The sequence below is a fragment of the Vulpes vulpes genome, chromosome 16, assembly GCF_048418805.1.
Source record: "Vulpes vulpes isolate BD-2025 chromosome 16, VulVul3, whole genome shotgun sequence".
NCBI classification, from domain to species: Eukaryota; Metazoa; Chordata; class Mammalia; order Carnivora; family Canidae; genus Vulpes; species Vulpes vulpes.
The window spans coordinates 89729023-89739502 of NC_132795.1; the positions used below are offsets into that span (position 1 = coordinate 89729023).

The 10480-nt window shown below is 36.2% G+C and overlaps 1 protein-coding gene across 7 annotated transcripts in view; it reads left to right on the plus strand.

Moving 5' to 3' along the window:
• The window catches only part of SANBR (SANT and BTB domain regulator of CSR), a 54840-nt gene extending 45788 nt beyond the window's left edge, over positions 1-9052 (plus strand). For 6 of the 7 annotated variants that reach the window (XM_072743124.1, XM_072743123.1, XM_072743125.1 and 3 more), the window contains 6 exons: positions 1249-1340; positions 3158-3186; positions 3265-3338; positions 4007-4095; positions 6001-6092; positions 7197-9052. In XM_072743124.1, coding sequence (XP_072599225.1) covers positions 1249-1340; positions 3158-3186; positions 3265-3338; positions 4007-4095; positions 6001-6092; positions 7197-7233 — 413 coding nt within the window. In that variant the 3' untranslated portion in view covers positions 7234-9052. The remainder of the gene's footprint in view (positions 1-1248; positions 1341-3157; positions 3187-3264; positions 3339-4006; positions 4096-6000; positions 6093-7196) is intronic. The other variant, XR_011998064.1, reaches the window with a different exon arrangement.
• Positions 9053-10480: the final 1428 nt, after the last annotated feature.

Sequence of the window (10480 nt, forward strand, 5' to 3'; positions counted from 1 at the left end):
TTGTTAATACTATTTTGTTTTTCTTTTATTATTTTATTTTAGAAAGACCATGAGTGGGGGAGGGGGACAGAGGGAGAGAGAAACTTAAGCAGGCTCCGCACTCGGCTGACTCAGGGCTGGATCTCACGGACCTGAAATCATGACCCGAGCCCAAATCAAGAACCAGATGCTTAATTGAGCCCCCACAGGCATCCCTGTTTTGTTTTTCTTTCAGAATCTTCAGGGTTATCTTCCTTGTAGCACATTTCACGGGTTTTCCATTTGTGGTAGTAATACAAAGTTTTAAATGATAGAGCAAGGGCAGCCCAGGTGGCTCAGCAGTTTAGCGCCGCCTTCAGCCCAGGGCCTGATCCTAGAGACCCTGGATCGAGTCCCACGTCAGGCTCCCTGCATGGAGCCTGCTTCTGCCTCTGCCTGTGTCTCTGCTTCTTTCTCTCTCTCTCTCTCTCTCTCTCTCTCTCTTTCTCTCTCTCTCTCTCTCTCTCTCTCTGTTTCTCATGAGTAAATAAATAAAATCTTTAAATGATAGAGCAAAAACTAAACAGGTGGTCTATAAATTATTGATGTTTGGAAACCAGTGATCTGATATACAATCTTTACCTTCAAACATTGACTTTAGAGAAATGCCTCTTTCCCCTCCTTCTTTGCTATTCCTCTCCTCCTACACTGTCAGCCAGAATAAATTCAGATTATTGATTGTAGGAATGCACTAGTCCAGAATACAATTTGTCCCAAATCTGCTTCCTCCCAAGATCATTTCTGTCCTACTTCCAGTCTTATCCTCATGGCCCCTTTTCCTCCCCAAGCAAAAGACATTTTAGAGATTTTTTTTTGTGAGTTCTCCACTCCTTCCACTCTCAAAACTGTGTTTTTCTGAGTTAGTTATTTATATATATATATATATATATATATATATTTGGAATTAGGTGATGTCTCCACTATCCAATTAGATTCAGAAAAATATGTATATAGTTTTTCCCAACATTTTCAACATTTAGTTTCAGTTGGACTTTGAATTTATTGCTCTAATTTTTCCCCCAAAAGTTTTCACCAAGTAGAAAGAAAAATAATTAAAATGAACCCCTGTAAAAGTATATTCAGTTTGACTTCTCCATAGATTTACTTTTTATTTAGAAATAATTTGTTAGTTTTAAGAAACAATGGTTTTTTAAAAATTGTTTTATTGTTTATAAGTAACAAGTGCATTGAAAAAGTATGTGAGATATAACACTGACTTTCTGTTGTCAGGGAAAAAGGAAAAGCCAAAGAAGTTCACAAAACAACCAAAAAAGCAGATGTCTTCACCCTGTGGTCAGAAGAAAGAGAAGGCATCAGAGAAGGTAGCTCTAAATTACCCATTACTGTTCTAAAGTTCATATTGGGAACTAAGCAGGCAAATACAGTCAAGAAAAATCTGAAAAAGAGTAAAAATATACCAGAGTGGAATGCTAGCAGTTAAAAATGAACAAAGAAGTTCCATATAAACTGAGATTAAAGATCTCTAAGATTAAAAAAAAAAAGATCTCTAAGATATATTGATAGATGAGAGAAAGAAAGTCCTAAACAGTATGTATATTGCCATACTCTACCATTTGCATAGCATCTGGTAGGGGAATCTATGTCTTTCCTTATGAGTGCATAAATTATCTCCAAAAAACTGCAAAGGAAGTTGATAAAGGTTCATCAGCTCTAAAGAAGGGAACTGAATAGGGAACAGAGACTTTTTTTTTTAAAGATTGTATTCGGGATCCCTGGGTGGCGCAGCGGTTTGGCGCCTGCCTTTGGTCCAGGGCGCGATCCTGGAGACCCGGGATCGAATCCCACATCGGGCTCCCGGTGCATGGAGCCTGCTTCTCCCTCTGCCTGTGTCTCTGCCTCTCTCTCTCTCTCTGTGACTATAATACATAAATAATAAATAAAAATTAAAAAAAAAAAGATTGTATTCATTAGAGAGAGCAGTGGGAAGGGGGGGTCAGACAGAGAGGGAGAAGCAGACTCTCCACTGAGCAAGCAGGGAGCCTGATGTGGGGCTTGATCTCAGGACCCAGGGATCATAACCTGAGCCAAAGACAGATGCTTAACCATCTGAGCCCCACCAGGAGCCCTGGGGACAGAGACTTTTTACTATATGTATTATTTGTAGCTTTTGAAATTGGGTTTTTTTTTTTTTAAGATTTTTTTTTTTTTAAGATTTTATTTATTTATTCATGAGAGACACAGAGAGAGAGGCAGAGACACAGGCAGAGGGAGAAGCAGGCTCCCCACAGTCCCCATCAGCAGGCCTGATGTGGGACTCAATACTGGGGCTCCAGGATCAGGCTCTGAGCCAAAGGCAGATGCTCAACTGCTGAGCCACCCAGGCGTCCCTTTATTTATTTATTTGAGAGAAAGAGAGAACGCGCAAACACACAAGTAGGGGGAGGGTAGCAGACTCCCTGCTGAGCAGGGAGCCCAACATAAGGCTCAGTCCCAGGAATCCAAGATCATGACCTGAGCCTAAGGCAGACACCTAACCGACTGAGCCACCCAGGGACCCCATTTGTAACTTTTGAATTTTGAATGAATATAACGTATTCAAATATAAGATAGACTTTGAAGTGAGATAAGTAGACTTCATAATTTTAAAATAAATTATATTTAATGACCTTTTAAAATGATTCTTATTTCCCCTACCTTTGAAGGAAGAGGTAAAAAGCCCGAGTAGGAATAAGAGCACAGTAATAACCACACTTGACAAAAAGAGGAACCACGGATTCCAAAAATGTGTGAAAGGCTGAGTTGAGACAAGTTATACACAATTACATTGGATAGGTTCTGTTTTCATCTGCATGTGAAGTACTGTAAACACATGAATGGGTGAATTCTAGAAGATTGCATAAGCTGGGGCTTCCAGGTCAGACAAATAGAGCTGGGTTCAAATTCTAGGTCTGTATCTCTTTGGACAAGTTTCTTAATTTCTCTGAACCTGTTTCATTATAGAGGTAAATATGGCAGCTGTCTCATGTGGTTGTTACAAGGCTTAAATGAAATAATACTTGTAATGCTTTTGGTACAGTGTCTTGAACTCAGTAAATGTAAACTGCTGTCTATTACTAACTGTAACACTAATCAGTAAATGTGTTCTAATTGGACCTTGATGTTGTCTACTCTTTTTTAGTCAACTTCTAGAGATGTGTCTCCTTTCATGTGAGTATTGCTCTTTAATCCAGTCAGATACCCACTCTTAAAGTATCAATGCTGATTTTTGTTTAATTTTTCTAATAGTGTGAGTATGCAGAAGAATAAATGGGATGCCACAAGATCCTTAAGATTCAACCAGGATGCACAAAGGGAAGATGGTACGTTTTAATGTGTACCTAACATACAAATTAGGTATAAATAACAATGATGGGAATCTTTCATTTTATGAAGTATGATGAATAGCTTTAAAAAGCTTGCTTATTCCAACTAGAATAAGGCCTAGAATTCACACGTTCCCTTTGGAATCTACCAGAGTGTGTGTGTGTTTGTGTAGGGGAGCAGAGGGAGAAGGAGAGAGAGAATCCCAGACAGGCTCCCTGCTGAGTGCAGAGCCTGATGCGAGGCTTGATTTCATGACCCTAAAACCATGACCTGCACTGAAATCAAGAGGCAGACACTCAATCAACTGAACAACCCAGGTGCCCCTCATCCAGAGTTTCATTAGTAGACAATCCTAGCAGATAATGTACTATTTTATGCACCTGCAGTTTGAAAGTGTCAGACTGACTTTTGCCCACTATTTGCACTCTAAAGATGACTGAATATCATGTTTTAGGTTGGGTTACAATAACCTTAAAAGCAGCATTATCTTATGTATGAGCCATTGGCCACTTGCTGCCTGAAGTTCTTCAAAGATAAGTATATATGTCTAAAATAGTATCTAGTGATATTTTCTTAAATTCTTGATAATTGAAGTGTTCTTTAAGAAATAAAAGTTATATATACATCCTTATAAAAAGTTAGTTTTATTATTTTTTACCTCCAGATCAGCGGCGGATGTCTGAAATTACAGGGCACCTAATAAAGATGAGACTGGGTGATCTGGATCGAGTAAAGTCAAAGGAAGCAAAAGAAGTAAGAATTACGTGCTAGTGTACTGTGCTTGCTTAGATACACCTTCCTACTTTACTTTCATCATGAGGAGTATAAAGATGTTTTAGGCAAAATCCAAAAAAACAAATTTAAATATATTTGTATATTCTGTCCCAGTTAGCCAGTTCCCTCACATAAATGTTCTCCATGTTACTATCCATGGTCCATAGGTCCTCTCTAATACACATAATAAAGTAGTTTTTACTAAAAGTATAATGTCATACCAAGAGTAGATTAACCATGCATTGCTGACCAAATGCTGACTACTCAGAAGGTGACGTTTTGGAAGCTGCTGATTTCACTCAACTCTGTAGGCAGTGCTTAGATGTTATTTCTAAAATAAAATATCTTAATAAAAATGACAAGAAATACCTATGTTCGTATTAAAATTATTTATTAATCATAATACTATATATATTAACGTTAGTATGGTATTATGTATTTACAATTACTCTTGCCCTTATTCTTTTATTTAAAAACTTACTCCCCCCCAAAAAAAAAACTTACTTCCCTATAAAACTTCTAAAATCTTTCTCTTTTTTTTTATTGTAATTCTTTTTTTTTTTTTTTTAAGATTTTATTTATTTACTCATGAGAGACAGAGAGGCAGAGACACTGGCAGAGGGAGAAGCAGGCCCCATGCAGGGAGCCTGATGTGGGACTCGATGCTGGATTCCAGGATCACACCCTGGGCCGAAGGCAGGTGCTAAACCGCTGAGCCACCCAGGGATCCCCTAATTGTAATTCCAATATAGTTAACATACAATGTTAAAACTTCTAAAATCTTTGTGACCTTAGGCAAATATTTCTTAGCTGTGACACCAAAAGTATGATGTCTAAAAGAAATAGTTGACAAATTGGACATCATCAAAATGTGAATGGTCTTTTTGAAAGACACTATTAAGAAAATGAAAAGGTAAGCTATAATCTATGAGAAAATAAAGGATTTGTATCCAGAATATATAAAGAACTCTCAAAACATTCCAATACAAGTAAATGGGCAAAAAATTAATCAGATGCTTCATGAAAGAAGGGATACAGATAGCAAATAAGCCCACAAAAAGGAAGGTGCAACATGATTAGTCATTAGGGAAATGTAAATTAAAACCTCAATGAGATACCATTGTATACCAACTAGAATGTCAAAAAAAAAAAAACAAATTGCTGGCCAGGATAGATGGAGAGCAACTGGAACTCTCACATAAAGCTAGTAAAGATACGAAAAGGAATGGCCACTCTGGAAATCACTTTTGACAGTTTCTTATGAAATTAAACATTTACTCACCACAGAGTTCAGTTCATGCATGTTTATAGTGGTTTTATTCAGAGTTGTCAAAAACTAGAAACAACCCAAATGTTCTTTACCTGGCAAATGAATAAACAAACTGTGGTACATATAAAAAGGAAAGAACTACTAATATAGCAGCACATAAATGAAGCTCCTATATATTAAGCTAAGTGAGAGAAGCCAGATTGAAAAGGCTTCCGACTGTATGATTCTAATTAAATAGTGTTTTGGAAAATGCAAAACTATAGGGACATATAACAGATAAGGAGTTGCCAGGAGCTTATCATGGCAAATTGGGTTGACTTATGAGAGGCACAAGGAGATTTCTGTGAGGTGATGGAACTGTTGTATGTCTCCATTGTAATGATGGTTATACTACTGTATGCATTTGTCAAACTTCAAATGTGTGAATGTGTGACTAAAAAGTGTGAATCTTACTGGATGTAAAATTATTCACATAAATTTTAATTCAAAGAGCCTGAATTTTAAAAAATCAAAATAATATTACTTCTAAGCTAAAAAATAATGCCATCTTAGTAAAGCAGAGCTTCTATTGATTACAAAAAATAACAACTTCATTTTGCCCCTTTACTCTGCAGTTTGCAGGAGGTATTTATTCCAGACTTGAAGCGCAAATTAAGGCCTCAGTGCCAGTCACTGCACGGCAGAGCAGCTCAGAAAAAAATACAAGGTAAATCAGCATAAATAAATTCAGAATGTCACTGGCTTTGAAGTGATTTCTTTTTTTCAAGATTTATGTATTTATTTTTAGAGAGTGAGCATGTACAAGCAGGGTGGGGGCTGCTGAGGGAGGGAGCAAGAGAGAATCTCCCACAGACTTCTCACTGAGCAGGGAGCCCCAAGTGGGTCTCAATCCCAGGACCCTGAGATCACAAGATTACGATCTGAGCTGAAACCAAGAGTCAGCTACTTAAGCGACTGAGCTACCAAGGCTCCCTGTGATTTTGGTTTTTTAGGGAAAAATCATGTGAACACTAGTAGTACAAAATTGGGAGTTTGTTTTGTTTCAAGGATTAGATCATCAGGATACTAATCAGAACCGGATTTTAACTTAACCTAAGGCTCAAAAAGGTCATAAACACAAAATTATAGTATTTTTTTTTAAGTTTTCTGTTTATTGAATCAGCTCTGTTTAAGCTAGCTGCAGATAGGAATGTAAGCTCTATTGGACCTGTGAATTCATAGAATTTTATACTGTTTATAGGTAATATATATTTAAAACATTTAAGTCTTCCCTGTTCTTTATCTTATTTCTCTTAATAAAATTAACTTACTGGATTGTCTGTCATTTTACATCACAAGTTTTCTTTTAAAGATTAACAGTTATTGAGATTGGATCATTAATACTACATAGCCAAATGCCTTATCAGCAATTGTGAAATCCAGAAAGCTCAGAAATCCAACAAGACTTTTTTATAAATTTGTGGCAACTCAAACCCAAACTAAGCTACTGCAATGCTATTTATAGTTTTTATTTTTCTCACTGAATATAAATGTTTGTTTGTTAAACTGAAAAAAGCATTAATGTGTGTGATTATAGGGTACTGCTCCAATCCATGATATATGATATATGTACCATGTTATCTCCCCTACCCCCAAAAAATCTGAATTCCAAAATATGTCTCACTCCAAGAGTTTTTAAAAATGGATCATGGGGCTACATGAAGTTTCATTAAACTTTGATACTGTCAAAGCAAAGGTAACCTAAAGCAGCAGCCAATTCCTACTGTTTAAGAAGCACCTCTGACTTTCTTTTCTATTTAAAAAAATCTAGGTCTAAAAGCCGTTTTGGTCCAGGGCGTCCTGCATAAAGCACCTTAACTATAACTAAAAAGAGAGAAGACACACCTCTGGACATCTGAAGTTGCTCACTTCTTGAAGATCTTCAGAACAATGACTTCTAAATGTTTCAAGTTCTTTATTATTCTTGCAAATTGCATAAATGATAATGCTGAGGGAAATGTATAGTTAGATCTTCTGAAATCTAATTGTAAATATGAAACTTCTTAAATCTGATTTTCCTTTAACGTGTTGCTAGGCTATGTAGAAAATTAGTACTTACAAATCTGCATAGTTAAGACTCCTCTTATTTGTTACCCTTTATTTATTTGAAAGATAAGAGGCCTAAACTCTCAAGTAGCTAAGACTTTTTAAGACCTTAAATAATTAAGGGAACACAGCTGTGCATGTGCACTGATTATAGTATGTCTTTTGGGCTGTAAATCTTGGGATAGCATTGGAAACTGTAACTTGTGTGACGAAACTCCCATTGATGCTGATTTTAAGTTTGCATGAATATTAAGGAGTGACAGATCTCAAGACTGCGTTAAATAAAGTTTCAAGGTGTGAGGTATTTCCTGTGTTGGGCAGGAGGGTTAATTTTTTTCAGCATTATTCCATAGAAAGCACAATGTTAATCCAACTTATTTTTCTTTCGATTTATCTATCAGTTATCTGAGCAGAAATTACTGATTACCTCTTCTTCTGTGACACTAGTGCCATTCTGAATTTGTTAACATAATTGTTATAGTTTTAGGATAGTAAATCATTTTGGTTGTATGAAACACCCACTGTGCAGTTCTGAGGGCTCTAAAACTTAACCATATTTCTAAAGCCATTCAAATAGCCCCACAAACAGTTATAGTTACTTATTACTTTAGCATGTCTAGAAGGAAACATTCCCAAATACATATGATGGGTGAAAAATGGCATACATTCAGTAGAAATCAAACTAAATTCTATTTTATAGATCATGTTTTAATTTTTCTAACCAAGCGGAAAGAGTGCTCAGGGAAAATCTGTTCCAAACCATAAGTATATTAAAAAATTATGTGTTTGGAAATTACTTGTACGTAGGCTTCTGAAAACCTTTAAGATGCACTGTTTCTATTTTCAGTCTTCATTTGTCTTATAATTGGAATTTCTTCAAATTATTTAGGAAATGGACTTTGATAATGTGTAATAATGGCAGTTTCTACTGAAACATTGAAGTGTTAAACTCAACACACAGAAATCATTTTAAGTGAGTTGTTTTAGTTGATAAATGAAGCTTTAAAAAAAGATAAATGAAGTTTGATGTTATTTAATGTTATGTGTATGGCTTTTCCAAATTTTTTGAACTTCTGTTTGCAAATTTTGTTCCAGTTTAAATATTTTTCAATTGTTTGATATTTTTGAAATAGATTATAAAATTTTTATTTTCAAAAGAAAATGTTTTATAGTACATGATCTGTAAGCTCTGTTAAATACCAGAATCCTGTTTCTTTTACTGTATTCTCTGGCTAAAAGGATTTAGGCTTGTACATGTTGTAGAGTATGGTAATGGTCACAACTAGAAGAGGAAGTATGCTCCTTAGATTTTTAACTGATGATAAAAAGGCAAATTGCTTCTCCCCTAGAAGGACTGTACCAGTGAATTGATTTTTACAAACCAGAATTTCTCAGAATTTGATTTTCTTCAGAATATGCTTTTTATTTTGTTAATGTCTGTAATATATAGCACAGGTACCAAAAACATTTTAAGCAAACTCTTAATAGTATTTCCTTTGCCAAATACTTTGGAAAGGTTTTTACCTTACATTAATTCTGAATTCACATTTCTTTAATTGAAATAAAATGTTAATGACAAAAGTTGTTTGAAAAATCCCTTGATCTGAATCATTCCATCCTCTCAGAAAAAGTCTAGGTGAGCTTTAGAACACAGGTTTTCTTTTCTTCTTTTTTTCTTAAGTATCTTTTTTCTTCTTTATTTTTTTTTCTTCAGATTTTATTTATTTGAGAGAGACATACAGTGACAGCAATAGCAAGAGAAAGCATCAGTGGGGATGAGAGGGAGAAGCAGGCCTCCGCCTGAGCAGGAGCCCGTCACAGGGCTAGATCCCAGGACCCCGGGATCATGACCTGAGCCAAAGGCAGATGCTTAAGCCACTGGGTCACTCAGGTGCCCCAAGCACATGCTTTCGTGAAAAAAATCAGCTCCATTACAAGATATACTTTATAAATTTTAAGACTTTTTTTATTTTTTTTTTAAAGATTTATTTATTTATTCATGAGAGACAGAGAGAGAGGCAGAGACATAGGCAGAGGGAGAAGCAGACTCCATGCAGGAAGCCCAATGTGGAACTCGATCCCTGGACTCCAGGATCATGACCTGAGCTGGAGGCAGACACTTAACCGCTGAGCCACACAGGCCTCCCTTAAAACTGTTTTAAATGAGGTTATCCTGATAAAGATTCAGCCAAATACTTCAGGGATAAAATATTGCAGAAAAGATCATCTGGTAGCAGGAGCTTATTCCATACTATTACATCATGGTGTGTAATTTTCCCTCTTCAGAACATTCAGCCAGATACTGTGAGATGCACTAATTGCTTTGGAAGCTGAGACAAAGCCCTGTTCAACTAATCTGCTAAGGACAAATTTTAATATAAAAACAAAAAGATTACCTTTCACATCTAATACCTGGGATTAATTCTTCAGCTATCCTTCAGCTATTCATTGAGCAACAATTATGAATCTCATGTTTTTGTGCCTCCTAGGTAAAAGGTACTAGGATACCTAGGCAATTCACTTTAAATAGGCTAGCTCTCCCACTCTCATTTAAAGCTAATCTATTGGGACACCTGGGTGGCTCAGCAATTGAGTGTCTGCCTTTAGCTCAGGGTGTGATCCTGGATTCCCAGGATCGGGTCCCACATTGGGCTCCCTGCAGGGAACCTGCTTCTCCCTCTGCCTATGTCTCTGCCTCTCTCTCTCTCTCTGTCTCTGTGTCTCTCATGAATAAATAAATAAAATCTTTAAAGAAATAAAAAAATAAACCTCTTGGGGAAGATGATGTGATCATATTCCCACCCTTATGGGATTGTTGGAGGATTAAATGACTTAATAGATCTGAAACAATTAGGAAAGTACTTTCTGGCTTATAGTAAGCCTTCCATAAATGTTAACTATTATTGTTGCATTGCTATTTTAGTATTTGGACATAGCCTCAAATTCTTTAGGATGGGAGTTTTATATCACTCTTATAATTTGAATTGCTAAGAATGATGTGTGTGAGTG